Source organism: Pistacia vera, unplaced genomic scaffold (assembly GCF_008641045.1).
Source record: "Pistacia vera cultivar Batoury unplaced genomic scaffold, PisVer_v2 Contig344, whole genome shotgun sequence".
Taxonomy (NCBI): Eukaryota; Viridiplantae; Streptophyta; class Magnoliopsida; order Sapindales; family Anacardiaceae; genus Pistacia; species Pistacia vera.
The window spans coordinates 1767861-1789759 of record NW_022196162.1 but is presented as its reverse complement, the minus strand read 5'-3'; the positions used below and the strand labels follow the sequence as shown (position 1 = coordinate 1789759).

General features: G+C 36.2%; 5 protein-coding genes across 9 annotated transcripts; all 5 read left to right on the top strand.

The window, feature by feature from the left end:
• The first annotated feature begins 342 nt into the window (after positions 1–342).
• LOC116138826 (probable galactinol--sucrose galactosyltransferase 1) lies at positions 343–3856 on the top strand. Its single transcript, XM_031424484.1, is given in 13 exon segments — positions 343–394; positions 397–457; positions 616–875; positions 973–1063; positions 1155–1203; positions 1289–1380; positions 1468–1575; positions 1666–2211; positions 2295–2436; positions 2550–2617; positions 2707–2841; positions 2937–3154; positions 3240–3856. Coding segments are annotated over 13 exon segments (2199 nt in total). The 3' UTR covers positions 3617–3856.
• A 497-nt stretch (positions 3857–4353) lies between these two features.
• LOC116138920 (cytochrome c oxidase assembly protein COX15-like) lies at positions 4354–7510 on the top strand. Its single transcript, XM_031424597.1, has 7 exons — positions 4354–4568; positions 4842–5140; positions 5468–5693; positions 5808–6053; positions 6170–6280; positions 6800–6931; positions 7073–7510. Exons 1-7 carry the CDS (start codon positions 4398–4400, stop codon positions 7241–7243), a joined length of 1356 nt encoding a protein of 451 aa, XP_031280457.1. The 5' UTR covers positions 4354–4397; the 3' UTR covers positions 7244–7510.
• A 1949-nt stretch (positions 7511–9459) lies between these two features.
• LOC116138785 (oleosin 5-like) lies at positions 9460–9893 on the top strand. Its single transcript, XM_031424457.1, has one exon. The coding sequence runs from the start codon at positions 9511–9513 to the stop codon at positions 9871–9873; it is 363 nt and encodes a 120-aa protein (XP_031280317.1). The 5' UTR covers positions 9460–9510; the 3' UTR covers positions 9874–9893.
• Positions 9894–13376: 3483 nt separating this feature from the next.
• Positions 13377–16899, top strand: LOC116138894 (vacuolar cation/proton exchanger 5). Of its 4 annotated transcripts, none has more exons than XM_031424569.1 (13): positions 13377–13591; positions 13851–13984; positions 14106–14366; positions 14455–14522; positions 14611–14639; positions 15066–15262; positions 15346–15558; positions 15647–15793; positions 16043–16159; positions 16241–16294; positions 16409–16525; positions 16636–16732; positions 16854–16899. In XM_031424569.1, the coding sequence occupies exons 2-13, from the start codon at positions 13940–13942 to the stop codon at positions 16874–16876; spliced, it is 1368 nt and encodes a 455-aa protein (XP_031280429.1). In that variant the 5' UTR covers positions 13377–13591; positions 13851–13939; the 3' UTR covers positions 16877–16899. The 4 variants fall into 4 exon arrangements, with proteins under 4 accessions (XP_031280429.1, XP_031280428.1, XP_031280430.1 ...); XM_031424568.1 differs by having other exon boundaries at positions 14103–14366; XM_031424570.1 differs by lacking the exon at positions 13851–13984.
• Positions 16900–18424: 1525 nt separating this feature from the next.
• LOC116138942 (pectinesterase inhibitor-like) lies at positions 18425–19214 on the top strand. 2 transcript variants are annotated; one of them, XM_031424625.1, is made up of 2 exons: positions 18425–18867; positions 18963–19214. In XM_031424625.1, the coding sequence occupies exons 1-2, from the start codon at positions 18564–18566 to the stop codon at positions 18989–18991; spliced, it is 333 nt and encodes a 110-aa protein (XP_031280485.1). In that variant the 5' UTR covers positions 18425–18563; the 3' UTR covers positions 18992–19214. The 2 variants fall into 2 exon arrangements, with proteins under 2 accessions (XP_031280485.1, XP_031280484.1); XM_031424624.1 differs by having other exon boundaries at positions 18425–19214.
• Positions 19215–21899: the final 2685 nt, after the last annotated feature.

Below are 21899 nucleotides of genomic sequence, written 5' to 3'. Positions count from 1 at the left end.
AGTTCACATGCGAGATTACGAGGATAAAAAGTTATTAAGTAAAGACAACAACGAAATAATCAGTTGATTCCCCATATTGTTAGATATTTAATTCACGCAAAACGAGGAATCCCTCTTTGCAATTTACGCATTTCCAACTCCTGAAATTGTTAACTCTCCACTTCTTTCGTCTCCATAAATACCCCCCTCAGGCCGGCCTCAGTTTAATCAATTCCTTGACACTCTTCGCTGCCCTCAACGCATTGTGTGTTTGTTTCCAGTGTTTTTGGTGCAAAGACTGTGGGGGCTGGCATTAGTGTGAGCGAGGGGGAGTTGACGGTAAGGGGAGCTCTGTTTTGACAAATGTTAAAGAAACATTGTTGTAACTCGGCCACCGGTGGTGCATTGGTCGATGGAGCTTTATTGGTGTTGTTTCTGATCAGATTGGCAGCCGCCGAGTCTTCCCGTTGAAACTTGAGTACGTTTTTTTTTTTTTTTTTTTTTTTTTTTTTTTTTTTTTTTTTTTTTTTTTTTTTTTGGTAGTTTGATTGTTTTGTGTTATAAATTTGGGATTTTGTGATGGAGGAAAGGGTCAAATTTTGATGCAGAAACTTATGAGTCTTTATGGTTTTGCAGGGGATTGCGGTTCATGTGTGTGTTTCGGTTCAAAATGTGGTGGATGACTCAGAGAATGGGAAATTGTGGCCAAGATATTCCGTTTGAGACTCAGTTTTTGATTGTGGAAGCACGAGAGGGGTCTCACTTCGACAATGGAAGTGAAATCGGAGAGCAAAACTCGGCGTTATACACCGTGTTCTTGCCCATTCTTGAAGGAGATTTCAGGGCTGTGCTTCAAGGGAATGAACAAAACGAGTTGGAGATTTGTTTGGAGAGTGGTAATTTACGTGATCATTCATCTTAATTTGATTTTGATTGTTTAAGCTCATTTTGTTTTCTTGTTACTGAGTTTAGGGAGTTTCTTGTGTATTGTAGGGGATCCTGCTGTTGATGGATTTGACGGAAGTCATTTGGTTTTTGTGGCTGCCGGATCCGACCCGTTTGATGTCATTACAAATGCAGTGAAGTAGGTTTTAACTCATGAAATTTACTGACAATTATGCATTATGTTAGAGGGATTAAATGATTGACAAAGTGGTGTTTTGATTGATATACAGGACTGTTGAGAGACATCTTCAAACATTTTCCCATCGGGAGAGAAAGAAGGTATATATATATTCTGTTTCAGGATTTATAGTTTTGGCATCATCCATTTGCATAGTGTTTAATATCATGGTTCTTTGTGGTTCAGATGCCAGACATGTTGAACTGGTTTGGGTGGTGCACTTGGGACGCCTTCTACACCGATGTCACCTCAGAGGGTGTTAAGCAAGGACTAGAGTGGTATTGATCTTGCCGATATGGATCACAGATGCTTCTTAAAATATGTAGTTCAAGCGTATTTAATTTGGGAACTATTGATTCTTGCAGCTTAGAGAAGGGTGGAATTCCTCCAAAGTTTGTTATAATCGACGATGGGTGGCAATCCGTTGCAATGGATCCCGCTGGTTTGGAATTCATAGCTGATAACACTGCCAAGTAAGCCCAAAAACAAATTTAGGATCTGTTAATATTATCACTTCTATTTCATTAGTTAACAGTCTTTAAAATTGTGCTGTTTGCCTTCAGCTTCGCGAACAGGTTGACACATATAAAAGAGAATCACAAATTTCAGAAAGACGGCAAGGAGGGTCAGAGAGTAGAGGACCCAGCTTTAGGACTGCGCCACATTGTCTCTGAAATAAAAGATAAACATGATTTGAAGTATGTTTATGTGTGGCATGCAATAACAGGCTACTGGGGAGGTGTTAGACCCGGAGTTACCGAAATGGAACACTATGAATCCGAGATGGCGTACCCTATTTCGTCTCCCGGGGTTCAGTGTAATGAGCCTTGTGACGCTTTGAACAGCATCACAAAAAATGGTCTCGGCCTTGTGAATCCAGAAAAAGTTTTCAATTTCTATAATGAACTTCACTCGTATCTGGCATCAGCTGGAATTGATGGTGTCAAAGTTGATGTTCAGAATATACTTGAAACCCTTGGAGCAGGCCATGGTGGAAGAGTGAAACTTGCTCGAAAATACCATCAAGCACTCGAGGCATCTATCGCCAGAAACTTCCGCAACAATGATATTATTTCTTGTATGAGTCACAACACTGATGGTTTGTACAGGTAAGTTATATTTTATGGCACTAGTTTCTCGGCGAAATTATTAAGGTAAAGGATTTATAATGAACTCTAATTTATGTATGCAGTGTCAAGCGAACAGCTGTTATAAGGGCATCAGATGATTTCTTTCCAAGAGATCCAGCATCTCACACAATTCACATTGCATCGGTGGCCTACAACACGATTTTCCTTGGTGAATTTATGCAGCCCGATTGGGATATGTTTCATGTAAGCTAACAAGTTTTGATTTTGATTTTGATATATTGGTGGGACTGCCTCGAGTTTTTAAGCTTGATTTGTTTAGTCTATGGATGATAATCTTGAAATGAATCTTATGACAGAGCCTACACCCAATGGCTGAATACCATGGAGCATCTCGTGCGGTAGGAGGATGTGCCATTTATGTCAGGTACAATTTCTGAATGATGGATTTATGTACTGATTCTTGCTTGCCTTAAGTCGTATGAATGTTTACTTATTGACATCTATGTCTTGCAGTGACAAGCCTGGACAACATGACTTTAATCTACTGAAGAAGCTTGTACTTCCTGATGGTTCCATATTGAGAGCCAAACTTCCAGGAAGACCGACTAGGGATTGCTTGTTCTCTGATCCTACTAGAGATGGAAAAAGGTAACAAAATAAAGGATTAAATATACAAATTACTGGTTTTGGGATGCCTTGTTCATTACTGAAGTATATTTATTAATCTTCTCTTGAACTTGCAGTCTTTTAAAGATATGGAACCTGAATGATTTCACCGGGGTCATGGGGGTCTTCAACTGCCAAGGAGCTGGATGGTGTAGGGTTGGAAAGAAGAACCTTATCCACGATGAACAACCTGGCACTGTATCAGGATATATTAGAGCAAAAGATGTTGATTATCTACCCAGAGTTGCTGGTGCTGAATGGACAGGCGATGCAGTCTTATATTCCCATCTTGGTGGTATGTTTTGCTTACATCTTTACTTTGATACATTCTAACCCAGTTAGTTTCCTAATAAATTTGTTCTGTTGCAAACAAATTACAGGAGAGGTAGTGTATCTTCCAAAGAATGCATCAATGCCAATCACACTGCAGTCGCGAGAATATGAAGTTTTCACGGTGGTTCCTGTGAAGGAATTGTCGACTGGAACTACATTCGCACCCATTGGACTAATCAAGATGTTCAACTCCGGTGGAGCCATTAAGGAGTTGAAATATGAATCCGAGGGAAGTGCAACAGTTGGCATGAAAGTTCGCGGATGTGGCCTGTTTGGAGCATACTCATCGTCGCGACCACAGAGAATCGTGATCGATGCAGAGGAAGTTCAGTTTGGATATGATGAACAATGTGGTCTGGTCACTCTCTCTTTGAGAGTTCCAAAGGAAGAATTGTACCTGTGGAACATAACCATTGAGCTATGAGGACTTAAAACACCAACAACACAATTAAGGAGATGCCGAAGATAGCTATTTGTTTCTCTGCAAGCTTCCTGTTCTTTCATCATGAAATGGCTTTAGCAGCCATAAGTTCATAGTGTCCTCGTAGTTGTTTGTAGAATAACAACTGTAACCAATTATTCAAGGAAATGATAAAATCTTAATGTTGGTTACAGTTGAAATTGTTTTACCTTGATATGCTTCAATTAAAATTTTGATGTGGTAGCATACTCGGTTAAACGGGTGATTTTCTCACCTGCTATGGATGCCATACTACCCTAAACCGAAAATCCGTAATCCCAATTGCAAAATTTTTGATAGGGGATGTTTGGAGACAGGGTTCTAAAGTTAACGAAGAGATAAATTTTATCATTTCTATTGACAATCAATCTGAAATGACTAATTTTTTAAGGTTCTAAAGTTAACGATTAGATAAATCTTTATTATTTTTATTGACAATCAAATCAAAGAAAATTGAACTTAAGATCTTTATCTTATCATCCCACTTACCTGTTTCGAGATGATTTATTTAATTCTTGTTTATTCAATAATTCATGTATTTATATAGATTTTCAGTAAATACATAAATTATTTAATTAAATACCCATAAACTTCAGTTTTACATGTTGAAGATATGATTGGTAGGTAAAGCGCTGTCGTTTAATGTTATGCAGCTGAAATACCTTCTTCTCAAATTGAATAAACCTCACTAAACCCCGAGTATCAACAGAGAAGAGCTATCATCTTCGTCGTCGTCATCATCATAATGTTTCAAAGCAGAGGAATCTTATCAATTCTTAAGAGAAACAAAGCTTCTCTAAATACCATCGTATCCAACCTAAAAGAAACGAGCTCGTTTAGAGCTGCTCTCTCTTCTTCACCATCATCATCTACACTTGCAAGGAGTTCCCTTTATGGCTTCAGATCTCTCTATAAGGTTCTCCCTTTGTTTTCCTCATTTTCTTACCAAGATTCAAATTTTATTTTTTGGGTATCTCTATTTTTGCCTTGTTTCTTTGATCATGTTAAAAAGATTTCATCTTTCCAATTTGTGGGTATTTTTAAGGGAGTAATGTTCATCTGTTATCTTAGGGCTAGATTGACATTGTAAAAGTTGCTCATTTACATGCTTTATATGATCAGCTGGTTGATTTGATGTAGAGTTAATATGTAAAATGGGATTATAAGGAAATTATATTGTTGGTCTTAGGTTACTTATGTGCCATCTACGAGGAGCATGTCCACTGCTGCAGCTGTGGGCGTTGAAGCCAAGGAGGGATTGAAGCTACTTGTAACTGGAGGTCCTCGAGCTCAGAAAATGGTTGGGATATGGCTTTTTGGCTCTGCTGCTTGGGTGTTTAGTATGGTGGTGCTTGGTGGCATCACTCGACTAACACGATCTGGTCTTTCAATGACTGACTGGAAATTCACTGGTGGCCTCCCTCCTCTATCAGATGAGGAATGGTTGCAGGAGTTTGAGAAATATAAGCAGTCACCTGAATATAAGCGGTAAGTGTCAAGTATAGTACATTTTGGATTTTTGTAAGCATTTGAATTCTCTGCGAGCTTGTGGTTAGAAATTAAAATTTAGTTTCTGTTATAACTCCTGTAGGAACTGCTAAATGTTTTAAAGTTACATAATCCATTGTAGTTACTCATTGAACAAGATACCTTTGTAAGCATTTTAATTTTGGCTGTGTTTTCTTTGGTATATATCATATGTTTGTTGCATTTGTTCCATGGGATGAGTTTACACCGTCGAAGTTACTACATTGTAGATTGGAGGAATTACTGTGTAAAATTTAGTGATGTTGCTTGTTTTTTGACCTCTGGCAGTGTAAACAAAGGGATGAGTATTGAAGATTTCAAATTTATTTATTGGATGGAATATGTGCACCGTATGTGGGGAAGGGGATTGGGTATCATTTTTGCTCTGCCATTTTCATATTTTCTTCGTAAGGGATATATTACCTTACGACTTGGACTGAGACTGTCTACTCTTTTTGCCCTTGGTGCTGGTCAGGGACTAATTGGGTGGTGGATGGTTAAAAGTGGTTTGGAGGTGAGAAGCTGTTCTATTTGTTCTTCCTTTATCTACTCTACGATTTCTTTTCCTTTTAAGTTTACATTCTGGTTTTTCAAAAGTATTTTAAACCTTGAATATTGTCATTTGTAGGAGCCACCCTCTGAATATTCTCAGCCTAGAGTGAGCCCTTACCGTCTTGCAGCCCATCTTACTTCTGCATTTGTCATCTACAGTGGCCTCTTTTGGACTGCTCTTTCTGTTGTTATGCCTGAACCACCTGCAGAATCAGTTGCCTGGGTTCATGGGGCAGCAAAAGTGAAAAAACTTGCCCTTCCTGTGAGCATCATCGTAGGCATCACAGCTGTCTCAGGAGCTTTTGTTGCAGGAAATGATGCTGTATGTTACTATAATCGGTTGTCTTTTTTTTCTGATCTTTTGTATGAATCTAGTAAATAGAATAAATTTCCTGCTTAGAAACAACTGAAAATTATGCTTCTGTGGTCATTTTCCAGGGCCGTGCTTTTAATACTTTTCCAAAGATGGGGGATACATGGATTCCTGATGACGTGCTTGATATGAAGCCACTTATTCGCAACTTCTTTGAAAATACATCTACTGTTCAGGTAATTCTTTTTGCTAAGATTTCATATTATTTTTTAGCAATTGAATTTCTTGACTTTGTTGATATTTGTATCAATTGCTATTTGCTGAGGCTGAGTTGATTTGGCAGAAATGGGAATTGAACTAAAATTACATTTGGGAGGGGGAAAAAAAGGGAAGAGTATCTCACTTAAAACCTCTACTTGCCGCATAAACATCTACATGAAGGAAAAAAAATTCATTTTAGTGCTGCTTGTCATCTTCTTTAGTTTTTTGCCTGGAGAAACTGTCAACTCAATCTATTACACAAATTGTTCAAAGCCGGCCTTTAAAGAAGAAATGTGCCTTTATTAAATACTGCAATATGCTTATACAAGAAATCACTTTAATACATGTTTATATAATCGTAAATTTTGAGATACTAGACTTGCTTTTTAGATATTGAAAATTTCGTAGATGATAACCCAGAACATGAGATGAAAATTTTCATCACTACCACTTTGATTATGATGAACAACACTATTCATTTTTAATATGTACAGCTTGACCACCGTATCCTTGCCACAACCTCCTTATTTGCAATTAGTGCTTTATGGTTGTCAACAAGAAAGCTGGATATACATCCTGCTGTCAAATCTTTGATTGGAACCACATTTGGCATGGCTGCTCTTCAGGTGATTGTTCAGTCTCTCTTTACACTTGTTTATCAAATGCCTTCGTGATTCTATTATTTCACAAGCAGAAACTTTTTATTCTAAATTAAACCAGGACGTGTTTATTCCTGTTTATCAAATGTATTGCTGGAATTATTGCAGGTGACCTTAGGGATTTCAACGCTTCTCTCATATGTCCCTGTTTCACTTGGCTCTGCGCATCAGGCTGGAGCTTTGACTCTTCTGACCTTTATGATCTTGCTCAATCACATTGTACGAAGGCCTTCAGCGTCTCTTCTTAAATCTCTCCCTCAAGTCGCAAAATCATTCTGATAGCTTCAGTTATAAGTTCAGAACTTATAAGTAGCAACAACATTGATTATTGGATACTCATAATATATTTTGACCTCCATTTTTCAAATTGGAATTTAATCCGATGCACTATTGAAAAGCAAAAAGCTTTTGTTGTGTTTCTTGTACTGGGAAAACTCATCCCTATTCTTTGTAATTTGAATGGTAATTGACATTTGAGGCTCTATGACTTACCCAAGTAATAGCTTCAACCACCCATTTCACTTGCAATAAAAGGTAACAGAAAATCCTGCCGTCATTTTGGTGTAACAGAAAATCCTGCCTTCATTTTGGTCTTGTGAAGAACTTTATGGTGAGGATACTTTCTGGGGAAATTGTTAAAAGTCAAAGTTTGTATTGTTGATGGCAACATGATGAACATGGAGCAGGGTCTAACTTTTACTTGACCTTTCTCATATCTTCCAGGATTTCGTGACATGTGAAAATAATTGTCTAGGGTTTGGGGTTCAATACAACAGTTGAACTATCTCACTACAGCAATATTCAATCTCCAACTATTTGGCTTGTGGTCGATGACCAGACATTAGATTGTCGAGAGGTCTTGTGTTTTAGTCTTACAAATAATCATCTACCACATAGACGACTTACTTGATTCATTGGGTTTGTAGAGTATTTAATAGATTGTTTTTCTGACTCATTAAGCTTGTAAAATATTTAATAGACTCAGAGATTAGTCAAAGTGTGTACGGGTTCAAATACCCGATAAAAGAAAAAAACAATATTCAATCTCTATCGATGTTGCATATGACTATTTATCAAATGCAGGGGAACGAAGACCAATCTAATAGCTACTAGAAAATCCCGCCTTCATTTTGGTCCAGTGAAGAATTTTATGGTGAGAATACTTTCTTGGGAAATTGTTAAAACTCAAAGTTTGTACTGTTGATGGCAACGTGATGAACATGGATCAGGGTCTAACTTTTACTTGACCTTTCTCAGATCTTCCAGGACTTACTGACATGTGAAACTAATACTATTAATAGGGTTTAGGGTTCGGTACAACAGTTGAACTATCTCACTGCAACAATATTCAATCTCCAACTACATCAGCCAGTAAGACATTAGGGGTGCATTTGTTTTGTTATTTTGGATAGGATTTTGAGAATAATATTGACTAATTGAATAGGGTGAGTATTACGAGGTAAAATCTAAAAATTAACAAAAAAACCCCATAGGTTTGCTAATTTAATTAAACACCTTAATATATAAAAATTTGTAAAATGACAAAACACCCCCACCCATCCATAGTGCTAGATTTCGACCACCACCGTCAGAATCTGGTCGGAAAATGGCGTTACAATGCAGACCGGTCGGATCTGGTCGGTCGTACGTCTATATGGTCTTTTTCGGTCAAATCCACCACGGATCTGGCTGAAAAAGGCCAAATCTACAGCCATATCTAGCCGCAAAAGGCCAGATTGACAGCCAGATCTGGCATTTTCCGACCAGATCCACTGTGAATCTGATCGGAAAAGGCCAGATCGACGAATTACCGGCAAATTTTGGTCGTTTCTACGCCGTTGTGATAGATTCCAGCAATCGCAAACGGTGGTTGTCGGAATCTGACAATTATAGGTGGGGGTGTTTTTGTTAATTTTTAAACTTTTTTCTAGGGGTGTTTAATTAAATTAATAAATTTAAGGGGTCTATAAGTAATTAAAAAAATAGAATAGTATTTCCCAAATAATTAAAAAAACATATATTTTGGGAATAAGATTAGGAATAGGATAGGGAATAATAAAACAAACACATCCTAGGTTATCCAGAGGTCTTGTATTTGAGTCTCACTAAATACCATATAAACGACTTATCTAATTCATTGAGCTTGTAAGTTGTTTAATGAACAATTTATCTGATTCACTGAACTTATAAGGTATTTAATAGACTTAAAAGATTAGTCGAAGTGCGTCTAAACAGCCAAACACCCGAAAAAGAAAATTATATTCAATCTCAAACGATGTCGCATTTGCCTATTTATCAAATGCAGGGAAACGAAGACCAGTCTAATAGCTACTACGTGTCTCAGCAACTGATCAACACACTGCAACAGTATGCCACGTGCATAACATCAGTACATCACAGCTCTCATCTAAACAACACGTCCCCCTTTACTTCCTATATACAACTTTTCCATCACCAAACCAGCAATGGAGTTTCAAACTCAATCTCGTCGTCGTCATCATCATCAAAACCGACACCACTTATCCAATACCTCCACCACCACCAAAATGGTTTCTGCGACGGTGGCCGGTGCAGCACTTGGTGGACCGTTACTGGGAGTCATGGGGTTCAGTTTCTTGGCAACACTAACCCTCGTTCTTGTAACCTCGCCTCTGTTGCTGATCTTCAGTCCTTTGTTGCTATGTGCTGCTTTTCTGCTCGCCGGGGCCCTGACTGGGTTCGCTCTGGCCGCGGCTATGGCGTTTGCCGGCTTGTGTGCGTTGTCATGGAGTTCTAAGGAAGTTGTAAAGTGTTTACAGTTTATTGGTGAGAGAGTGGAGGAGCATGGACGAGATTTTGGTGGCCATTTGCAGCAAATAGTTCATGATGATAACTCTCCTGAATTCGCTAGATTAATTCCAGTTGAATAAGTGTTCCAATGGTGCCTTTTGTTGGGGTTACACAAAATTTATATATATATAAAATACAATATTGTAGTATGATATTGACGTCCTACCATAAGTTATAGAGAAATCTTGCGTTTGGTTGAATATTTTTATCCATATTTCTAATCCAGTTTCTTAAATCTTGTTTGACACATTATTTTATAAATATTAGTATATTTTTTTAATTACTTTTAGATCCCTTAAGTTTATTAATTTCACTAAATACTCTAAAAAAAAGTTTAAAAATTAGTAAAAACACCCCCACCCACCATACTTGTCAGATTCTGGTAACCACCGTCGGTGATAGCCGAAATCTATCTCTATGGCTTACACCACGATCAGAACAGGCTAGTTATTCATCGATCTGACCTTCAGTGACGGCAAAAAAAATTGCCGTTGTTGATGGTCAACGACAGCCAAATCTTGGCCATCGTTGACCGAAAACGATGGTCATATCTTTGGCCGTCATTGACAGCCAAAGATAGACCTTTGCGGCTGTCGACGGCTATATTTGACCGTAGATCTGATCTGGCTAGAAAAGGCCATATCGACGTGTTAAGACACAATTTCGACCGGGCTGTGTCGTAACGCAGTTTTCCAGCTAGATTTCGGTGGTGGTGGCCAGAATCTGGCATTGCGGGTGTGGAGTTGTTTTTATCATTTTATATATTAGAGTATTTAATTAAATTAGTAAACCTAGGGGCTTTTTTATAAATTTTATCTCGTAATACTCCCTTATTCAACTACCCAATATTATTCCCAAAATCCTATCCAAAATAATGAATCAAACGCAATTAGTATAATTTTTTTCCGATGACCGTGGTGTCTAGGTTTCCTTACGCACATCTTAATTAATCTTTCGGAATTTTTTAGAATTCTAGAATAATCGACTAAATAAGAGTTCCAGTAGCTATCCCTATTAGCAATCGAGAAGAGAGATTCGAATTCAAGATTTTTTGAATAATACAACTAACGGTCCTTATCGAATCACTCGATCACTCAGAGGTAATAAAAAAAAAAATATTAAACATTGCATGTATGTCAAGTAGTTTTATAAGATTGTTGAAAATGCAAATTTTCTGATAACATATGTTATATTTGATAACAAAAAAAATGTATAGAAGATTTCCTTTCGTTAATATAATTTATTTTATTTATATGCAATGAAAAGTGCATTTTATATTATTTAATTTCGTATTAATATAAATTAAGTTATGTGTCATTCTCCACCTTTGTTGTTGGTGCTCTTATATGTGTACCATTTAAGTTCATATATATATTATCCACTTTGTAATTGATTTTATCCCCCAAATAATTTATAACCTAATTACTACTTATTTTAATAGATTTTGCCTTAGTCCTCTCTTGTGAGTGACGGTCGGCAACTTTGTGTGAGTTCTCGTTAATTAAATCTTAGTTTATTTGATCACTAAACTTCAAGATTAATTACTGTCACGACCTTATTCAGATCGGACGGTATTAAAGCTTTTAAAATAATTATTTGACTTATTCTTTGATGTTTCTAGTTCTGAGTCAAGTTTAGGTTAAGCCTTCAAAGTTGGACATCGGTCCAACTAATCGGATATCTCTAAAAGCTGAAAATCCCATATACCTAACTTATAATCTTCAAGAAGTGATGGTGCCTTTTTGTCTTGTGGAATTTATCTTTGCTTCTAGACATCATATTTGAATTATTCCATTATCTATAAGATGCTTAAAAGAAAATTGTGTTGGAATAATATATATTTGAATGATATATTTATATATTCTTATTCGATTGAGCTGTAAATTTATGACAAGAAATTATTTATATTACTAATAAGATGAAAAAGCTACAATAATTAATTAGTGATTTATAGTATTTATCTTCTTGGATGAAATCGTATAACAAATTAGTTTTATATGTTGTCACATATATATTGTGCCTTTTTTCTTTCATATTAAATCATTAACATAATTTATTAATAACCCAGTATTTATTATTTCTCGTATATAATAATAATACATTATTACAATGCAAAAATATTTTGATTAAAAAATAAACAAATAAAATAAAATAAAATAAAACAGGCCTCCTTTGTCTCTTTCTACATCTGTAACTCTACATTTTTTAACCTCAAAAATCATATCTTCATCCACGCATTTCAATAAAACATGCCAAGTACTTCACATTAATTTAAATTTTAATATAAACTTTAGAGAAATTAAATTAAAAAAAAAAACTAACTGGTACATAATTTTTCCCAACCCTATTCCTTATCCTATCCAAAATACACATTTATTTCCGTATTTTCAAAATATTATTCTATTTTATTCAATTCATTCAAACCCCTTAGGTTTGTATATTTAACTAAACACCCCCCAAATTTTTTTTTTAGAAATTGACAAAAATACCCTAGCAACCCACATTTGTCAGATTCCGGCCACCACCACTGAAAACTGACCGGACTCTAGTATAATGGCGCACTACCAACTGGATTTGATTAATAGTGTGTCAATTTAGCCTTTTCCAGCCAGATTCACAGCCAAATGGCCATATCTTTGATCGTAGCCAGTCATCAACGATGGCTAAGATATGACCATCGTTGACGACTAAATATGACCAGCTATGACCGTCAATGGCCAAATCGAGCTGTAGATCTGGTTGGAAAAGGCCATATTGACGCATGAATGGCTAGATCCAGTCGGTCATGTGTCGATACGGCAACTACGGCTAACCTCCAGCAGTGGTGGCCGACTGTCGATATTTAATGGATGGGTAAGGGTATTTTCATTAATTTTTAATATTTGATTATAGGGGTATTTAGTAAATAAACAAACTTATAAGGCTATTTTTATTAATTTTTAAATCCTACAATGTAATAACAACCTAATTTTATTTTTTTTAAATATTATTTAAAAAAATATCTAAATAATAAATCAAGTGCACTCTTTACATTGTATGCGGAGAAACATACAAAAATTTTTGTACTACATTTTTTTTTTTTTAAATTTCTAAATTAAAAATGCATATGTAAAAGTGATTTTATAAAATCTATAAATTGGGATTGATTTATAATGTCTCAAGAGGTTGATATTTATATAAAAACCCCCCAAAAATGATATCGATCTTCAGTAAAATATTATTAATTTTATTGAAATCAACAATAAATTTATAACATTTAAAGATAAATTTGTAAAAAAAAAAAAAAAAAAAAAAGGACACACTAATTTTCCATTAGAGTCTAATTTTAGCAATAAAGTTTTAATATTTTGATACCAAATAAATAATGAATAATTTTAACGTGTATTCCAAAATTTATTTATTACGTCATAATATTAGTAAATGTAATAAATTATTTTCTTGTAATAAATATCTCTTTAAATACTTTTCTAAATTCTTATTCAGGAAACTGCCGCGAAGATCACTTTAAATAGACCGATAAATAAAAAAATACAAAAATAAAATCATTAAAATAGTTGAAACGAACTCACAGATCGGCTACGAATGCAAACAGCACAAACTTACATAGATTGGCTTGTCTTAGAATCGAAGTACTTTGGTTTTCTAATCATAGTAAACTTCTGTTTACACCCTTAAATCTGTCGAAGAAGAAGACGGCGAATTCTAAGTACTTTATCTTAAGATTCTTGTACGGTCATCTCACCAACTGCTTTTTTTGGTTTATTTTTTTGTAGGATACCCAGTTCTGCTTATGTTGAGGTTAGTTCTTTCGCAGATCTAATTTTGATAGTGGTTTTGATTTGAAGTTTTGGTTTTTTATGGTTGTTTTTGGTGCAAGATCTGATTTTTGGAGTTATTTAAAAATACCCAGATGGGGGATTTTAGTTGTGGGGAGTTTAGTTTGGTTTGAAGGCTAGTTTGATGCTGTTTGAGTGAGGTTTGAATGTGAAAGTTTTGATTTTGAAGTGTTTTGTGTAGGTGGCTGATGCTAGTTTTTGTTATGTTTTGAGTTTTGTAGAACCATGTTTTGTTGGTATTGAGAAAATTGCACAATGAGCACAAATTGATGGATTCGTTTAAGTTATCTTTCTGTTAATATAAGAAGAGATGGAGGTTAAGTTAAGATTGGAGGGAACGCAATCCAATCTTGAAGTAAGTTTCTTCATTGCTTGTTACTCGGTTTCTTTTAGATGATAATGTTTTATGACCATGATAGGATTGTTGAGACTGTATTTTTTATTGGTTGTAATCAATATATATTTTGTTATAGCAGATGGGTTCATTAGACGATAGATCAGTGAGTGACTTTGAGGATGAGAGTCTTTTTACTCCGGAAGCGGAATCTCAAAAGGCACAACCTGTTCTTGAATGTGAACATGAGCCTATTTCTTTGGCTTCAACATCTCGTGGAAATAAAAATTTGCGGAATGGCGTGTATAAGAGCATAAAGACTGTTGTTTTCTCGAATAAACTCAATTTGCTTATGCCTTTTGGGCCATTGGCGATCATGGTTCATAACCTGACTGGTCATAAAGTGAGTTCAGTTGTTGATATTTGTGTATTGGATTGTTTGCTTATTGTTGCAAAAGTATGTTTTGGTTAATTTGTTGAGATGGATTCAGGGATGGGTCTTCTTTCTAAGCTTGCTGGGTATAACTCCTTTGGCAGAGCGTTTAGGTTATGCTACAGAGTAAGCTTTCATATTTCTCTATGTCAATTATTTTGTAAAGTTTTTGTTTGTTTAGTAGCTAATATGGCTTTCTCATTTTTTGATACAGGCAACTGGCCTTTTACACTGGTGCTACAGGTATAATTCTCATAGAGATTTAATGGGTAACTGATCAGTTGTAACTGTTGTTTTTGTCTTCTGAGTTAATCAGAGTATCTACTATTTTTTTATTAGTTTTCGGTCGGCAGATATGAAGTGCTTTCCTTGTGAAATAATGACAGTTTGAGCTTGAGAATACATAGTCAACTTGTGTGGATATAGGATTCATCTTTTTCAGCCATTTTTAATTAGAACTACAATAATTGGTATCTAGCTAAATTGTTGAGAAAAAAATAATCTTTCTGTCCTTTCCATTGTCTTTCTTCCTTCTTTCTGTGGCTAACTTCAATCAAAATCAAATGCGCAAAATTGAATTTAGGCATTTTTCTCATGCATTACTTGCGTTTTGCTTACCTGTGTTCCACTATCGCTCCAACTTATGAGTATATTCAATGGACTTTACAGTTGGGGGCCTTTTGAATGCTACATTTGGAAATGCAACGGAACTGATTATATCAATTTATGCTCTGAAAAGCGGTATGATACGTGTCGTTCAGCTCTCATTATTAGGCTCAATTTTGTCAAATATGTTGCTGGTGCTTGGATGTGCATTCTTTTGTGGCGGTCTTGTTATTCGGAATAAGGAACAGCGGTTTGATAAGGTAGATATGGAAGCATCTTATCCTGGTCCTTTTGGCCTATCATGTGCTTTTGAATTGCATCACTGAGCCAAGTTATCATGCAGGCATCTGCTGTTGTGAATTCGGGACTGTTATTGATGGCAGTCATGGGCCTGCTCTTTCCAGCTGTTCTTCACTACACACATACTGAGGTGCATTTTGGAAGGTCAGAGCTGGCTCTTTCAAGGTTTAGCAGTTGTGTTATGCTAGTGGCATATGTTGCCTATCTTGTTTTCCAATTAAAAGGTCAACGAGAGCCATATCTCCCTCTCACTGAGGTTGGTTACCACTTTTAATACAAACAAGTTTTACTTTTTCTTGTTTTGTCTGGAATAATTAGTGGTGTGATAATTGGTGTGAACTTAGGAAGAGAATCAGGCCACGGATGCTGCTGATCATGATGATGGCGGTGATGAAGAGCCAGAGATCTCAAAATGGGAATCAATTATTTGGCTTTTAATTATGACAGCTTGGATATCTTTCTTATCAGAGTATCTAGTCGATGCTATACAGGTGACATTTGGTTGGCTATATACTTTCCTTTGTTGATTAGAAATCTTGATTGTATCTTTCCTTACATGTAATTGAGCTGGTGCAAATAGATCTTACTGTTGATAAATTCATGTTAATTGGTGTTTCTCTGTGAAAGTTTAATAGGGGTTATACTTACAATCAAAGCTACTTTTGCAGTATGTGAAACTGCAATTGTCTGTTTCCAAGACTATCCTTGATACGCTTTCTCTGGTTATTCCTGTTTTGTAGGGAGCGTCGGTTGCATGGAGCATTCCAATTTCATTTATTAGTGTTATATTACTTCCAATTGTAGGGAATGCTGCAGAGCATGCAAGTGCTATCATGTTTGCCATGAAGGACAAACTTGTGAGCAGTTTCTCCATATCTTGCTCTAGCAATTCTTGATACTATTACAATGCCTTGTACTAATGTAAAATTTCTCTGCAGGACATATCTTTGGGAGTGGCAATAGGATCATCAACACAAATATCCATGTTTGGGGTAGGTTGCAAAGATCGGATTACCCTTTTGTTGTTTATTACTTCCATTTTGTTTTAGTTTTGCTTCATTTGGAATGGTACGTCTAAAAACTTTGGGTTATTGTCGTTGCCTCAGATTCCGTTTTGCGTGGTTATTGGATGGATAATGGGTCGCACTATGGACTTGAACTTTCAACTTTTTGAGACAGCAACTCTTTTCATAACTGTCATAGTCGTTGCCTTCTTTCTGCAGGTTAGTACCTTTTATACCAAGATCTAAATTATTAGTTTTTATACTTTTGGTAACATGTGTAGTTATATATTGAGTTTGTTTTCATCTTATGGTTGCCGTTCTGTTTGCAGGAAGGAACATCTAATTACTTTAAAGGACTTATGCTCATTCTTTGTTATCTGATAGTCGCTGCAAGTTTCTTTGTACATGAAGATTCTTCTTCCGAAGGTAAGCGGTAGATGAAATTTTACCTTTACTTGTTGGTAATCTCTTGTGCTTTTGAATCAAATTTTATCATTGTATGAACACATCCTTCATACCACTTTTGGAATGAATTTCAATGTTGCAGATGATAAGAAATTAAAAACGTAGTCAACGAAGCAATCTGTTGTAAGGCAAAAAAATTCCTGAAGCTTTGGTCATACATCACTGTGTATATAGACAGCTTTCAGCCGCACCATTTTCCAGGTGTGCCCTTGCCCCTTGTTCGGTCAATTGAGCAGGTGTCTTGATGTTTTTGTTCTTTATTGTATCAGTACCTGCTTTGATGCTAAATGTATGTTTATGATGAGTAAGAAAATTGTGCATATTTTAGAGAATAACAATTCATTTCTCTTCGCAATGTAACTCTTCCTTCATTCTTTTGATTGGATTTCCATTCATTCCTTTCTCTGTTGTGTTCCTTAACTTCGCCATGCCGAGCTAACTCTATAAAGATCTGTTAAGATATCGCTCTAAATTCTGTTTAGATTTCCAGACAAGTCTGATCTAACTTCGGAACTTGGAAAAAGGTAAGAGAAGCTACAAGATAAACAATAAGATTTCCCTTTGTGGAACCATACATTTGTTACCATTCGTGATATGACATTAGTTCCAACTTTCTGATTCAACCAAAATGGCATCACAGAATCACCTTTTGCACTTTCTTGGTTCACAATTTTTCATCTGTCTCTTGCTTCAGTACCGTTCTGCTGCAACCCCACTTGTGAACTGAGTCTACCAAGGGACTCAAGACCCCAAATTTTGTGTTGAAATTAGTGTTTTAAAACCCGGCTAGTTAAATTATTTATTTATTTATTGAAAGCCCTAGAAATTAAGACATCAATCTGTGAACAATTGAAGGTTAGAATGTTAGGGCTTTGGAAGAGGAATGGCAGGTGGGTGCAATGGTGGTAACATCGCCAATTCTCGATGAGTGAATCAATCGAAAATCACAAGATTGTGTTGTCGGAAAAAGCTCACTATCGTCGGTGACTGGGGAGGCTAATAGGGGAGGGGTGAGATGTGTTTTGGTCAGGAGGCTGATGGGAGTGTTTTCATGGTGATGGGGAGTGTTGTCGTCGTCGGAAACAAGCCCTATTTGTCTACGCCGACGGTGGTGTTTAGGGTGTTTTTGCAAGATTTCAAATCTATATAGACTTATATAATTTTTATGGGTATTTTTTATTAGATTTCAAATTTTTAGACCCTGGTTTGACTCGTTGGTCAAACCAATTAAATCGGTCAATCCGAGATCCATCCACTTTGTCGAGTTTCACTCCAAGTTGGGTTTTAAAACACTGGTTGAAACTCATTGATTTCTCGATCTAGCCGGGCTCTAGTCATCGAAGACCGAACTCATGACGTCAAGTGTGACGGCAGCCAAACAGTAGTGAGGTTACTTAAATTTAACAACAAAACTAATATATATTTGCTACCAAATTCAAAAGCTATTATCCCGAACGCATATACTAATCTCTCTTAGGGATAACCAAGTCCATGCGTCATCTAGTTTGCGAGTCTAATGAATTCACTTTCTAAAATTAATCTGAATTTGGCTACTTTGGCTATATATGAGTTGCCATTCCTACTTTGGCTATGCACAATGTGATAATATTGCGAGGATTATGCATTAAACGGCAAGATCATCTAACTTCAATGGTTTTAACTAGTGCCAGATTGCGCACACAATAACACTTTCCGAATTTGAAGCCATTAATTTTGTAACCATATATGAAATGATCACCAATCACTATTATCATATAAAATTTATTCAACTTTTCTGAATCCCTTAATCAAAATGGCCATTGAAAATCACCATTTCCTGTTTCTTGTTTCACAACTTGTTATCATTCCCCTCTTGTTTCAACACTCCTCTTTTGCTGCAACCCAACTTGTGAATCAGGTATGTCAGGACACTCAGGACTCTGATTTCTGCGTTCGAACTCTCAGTGCAGATCAACGATCAGGCAACGCCGACCTCAGGGGACTGGCTCGAATCGCATTGGAGTTAAGCTCCGCTCAGGCTAAGGGCACACAGGATCAAATTCAGACTCTACTTAGCCGGGAACCGGGGCTGGATTTCAAGAGTGTTCTTGATCATTGTACTATAAATTATGCAGGGTCAGTTTATGCATTACAACAAGGACTTCAAAGTTTGGATGCTAATGATTATTCCAATGCAAATGAAATGGCTCAGGTTGGCTGGGAAAATGGAAACGACTGTGAGCGTGTGAATAGTGGAAGTGTCAAAGATGTATCACTTACAGGTTCCAATCAAATAATGGTGAAACTTTGTGATATCTCTAGGGTTGTCACTGCAAAACTTGAAACTGGTAAATAAGTTGTTGTTACAATAAGAGCATGTTATTGTATGAGAGAGTTCCATGAAGCTCCCTTGTGTTCTTCTCCTTGAAACACATAATCTTTTCTAGTTGTGAAACAAATATAATAAAGGAAAAAATGTTGATTATATATATATATATATGTTATTAAGAAAACCAGTATTAGACAATTAATACTACATGTACAAATCCTGATTGAAATCAATACTGTATCCAAATTGATTGGTGTTTATAAAAAAAGTTTATAGATATTCAATACATGTTAATGAATGATATGTCATTAAAAAAGTTATAAGGCTTTCTCAAAAGGCAGAACGATTTACACCTACCTAAGGTTTGGAGAAACGACAGATTAGTACTCAAAAGGTTTCAAAAAGACAAACAGATACCTTTCGTTCGGGAAAAGACTAGAATGCCTTTTGAGAAATATTTGTCTATTTTTTTAATTACTTTTAGACCCCTTAAGTTTATTAATTCCATTAAATACCCCTAAAAAAAGTTTAAAAATTAATAAAAACACCCCCACCCACCCATACTTGCCAGATTCCGGCGGCCACTGCCGGTGGTAGCCGGAATCTGTCACAACGGTCTATGCTACCACCGAAAATGGCCGGTAGTTCACCGATCTGGCCGTTTTCGGCCAGATCGGTGAACTACCGGACATTTATGGTGGTGGCCGCGGGAATCTGACAAGTATGGGTGAGTGGGGGTGTTTTTGTTAATTTTTAAACTTTTTTCTGGGGGTATTTAATGGAATTAATAAACTTAAGGGGACTAAAAGTAATTAAAAAAATAGACTAATATTTCTCAAGGGCATTCTAGTCTTTTCCCTAATGGAAGGTACTTGTTTGTCTTTTTGAAACCTCTTGGCTCTTGGATACCAATCTGTCGTTTCTCCAAACCTTGGGTATGTGCATGTCGTTTCCCCTTCTCAAAATACACTAGAACGTTTGTAGTGTTGAGTAAATGACTTTTTCCCACCCAAGGTTTGCCTTAATGACACTTTCCCACCTAAAAAGTTTCAAAATACTAATTTTCAACCCAAAGTTAATATTCTGTTTTTACCCAAAGCCGATTTTGGCAGTGAAAATTCTCTTCGTCATCGCCATTTGAACCTCTAGTATCCTCTCTATAAAAACCTTCTCACTTTGAAACTTGATTTCTCGTCGATTGCCGATCATCGCAAAGTTAGAGTTTCCTGTTCTTATCTGATTTTCGACTGATTTTGGCGGTAAATATTTAATCGGTCACCACCATCAAATCCACCGGCTTTCACTTTATAAAACCCCTCTTATCCTGACTTTTGATAACTCATTGCATGTCAGTTGAAAAAGTGAAGTGTATTTTAAGTATTTACGAGATATAAACTTTAGGTGAGCAAGTGTTGTAAAAATTATTTGGCTTGGAAAGTGTCATTAAGGCAAACCTTGGGTGGGAAAAAGTGATTTACTCTTGTAATGTTTATCCAAATTTTACATACTTAAAATGTGTGCTAATTAGGCATGTCCTAATAGCATTTAGCAATTATTGAAAATTTGTAAAGAAGAGATTGATCCCATTTGTAAAAGCTACATGATTCATATTTCAAAATCAAATGAGTAGAGTGGGCACTAACTTTATATTAATTCTTTTTCAATATGGGATTCATTATGTTTTTTAATTTAGCAGAGGCCCTTTTGTTCATAAAATATCTTGTCAACTGGGTCCTGGGGGCTTGCTATCAAGGTTTTATAAAGTCTATAGTTTCATCAGCAATAATTGTGGTTGTGGGGTTACTTTGTTTTGTTAATAAAACTAAGGGTTTATTAGTGTTACCCCTAAGGTTTGGCTCAAATTCAGTTTAGGCCAAACAATTGGAAGTTTTGGTCAAACGGTAAACAATTTTGGCTTGGGAATTATACAATTGTTGAAAGTAAAAGTGGTCAGTCATTGACCAAAACCGCCAACAGTTTACACAAAATATCTTGGGTTGTGTTTTGCTTATTGTATTTATCCATATTTTCAATCCTATTCTTCAAATGTTGTTTGGCACGTTATTTCCAAAATATTAGTCTATTTTTTAATTACTTTTAGACCCCATAAGTTTATTAATCTCATAAATACCCCCCAGAAAAAAGTTTAAAAACTAACAGAAACACCCCCATCCACAATACTTGCCAGATTCTGGCAATCACCGCCGGTGGTAGCCGGAATCTGTCACAACAGTCACACGACCACTGAAAATGGCCGGTAATGGCCAGATCTGGCCTTTTCCTGCCAAATCTGCCATGGATCTGGCCGGAAAAGGCCAGATCTAACGGCCAAAAAAATGGTCGGCGTTGACTGTCAACGACGACCAAATCTTGGCTATCGTTGATATACAATGACGGCCATATCTTTGGCCGTCACTGACGGCCAAAGTTGGCCTTTTCCAATCGTCGAAGGCCACATCCGGCCTTAGATTTGGCCTTTTCCGGCCAGATTTGTGGTGGATATGGCTGGACAAGGCTATATCGATCGAATACCCGCCAGATTCGATCAGATTTTGTAGTTATCTAATTTTTCGGCCAGATTTCGGCGGTGGTGGCCGAAATCAAGCACTTTGAGTGTTAGTGGTGTTTTTGTCATTTTACAATATTTTAATATATTGGGGTGTTTATTAAATTAGCAAATCTTGGGGGTTTTTTCATAAATTTTTAAATTTTATCTCGTAATACTCTCATACTCAACCATCCAATACTATCTCCAAAATCATACCCAAAATAATAAACCAAATGCACCCTTATCTATCCTTTACACCGTTATATTTAACT

Excerpts from the sequence above, each read along its gene's own strand:
- LOC116138920 (XM_031424597.1), top strand. The coding sequence starts at position 4,398 with ATGTTTCAAAGCAGAGGAATCTTATCAATTCTTAAGAGAAACAAAGCT. Across the intron at positions 6,054-6,169 it reads TTGTTGCAGGAAATGATGCT|GGCCGTGCTTTTAATACTTT; the intron begins GTATGTTACTAT and ends GTCATTTTCCAG. Across the intron at positions 6,932-7,072 it reads TTGGCATGGCTGCTCTTCAG|GTGACCTTAGGGATTTCAAC; the intron begins GTGATTGTTCAG and ends GAATTATTGCAG.
- LOC116138785 (XM_031424457.1), top strand. The coding sequence starts at position 9,511 with ATGGTTTCTGCGACGGTGGCCGGTGCAGCACTTGGTGGACCGTTACTG.
- LOC116138894 (XM_031424568.1), top strand. The coding sequence starts at position 13,940 with ATGGAGGTTAAGTTAAGATTGGAGGGAACGCAATCCAATCTTGAA. Across the intron at positions 15,794-16,042 it reads ATCTAGTCGATGCTATACAG|GGAGCGTCGGTTGCATGGAG; the intron begins GTGACATTTGGT and ends CCTGTTTTGTAG. Across the intron at positions 16,295-16,408 it reads CACAAATATCCATGTTTGGG|ATTCCGTTTTGCGTGGTTAT; the intron begins GTAGGTTGCAAA and ends TCGTTGCCTCAG.
- LOC116138942 (XM_031424624.1), top strand. The coding sequence starts at position 18,564 with ATGGCCATTGAAAATCACCATTTCCTGTTTCTTGTTTCACAACTTGTT.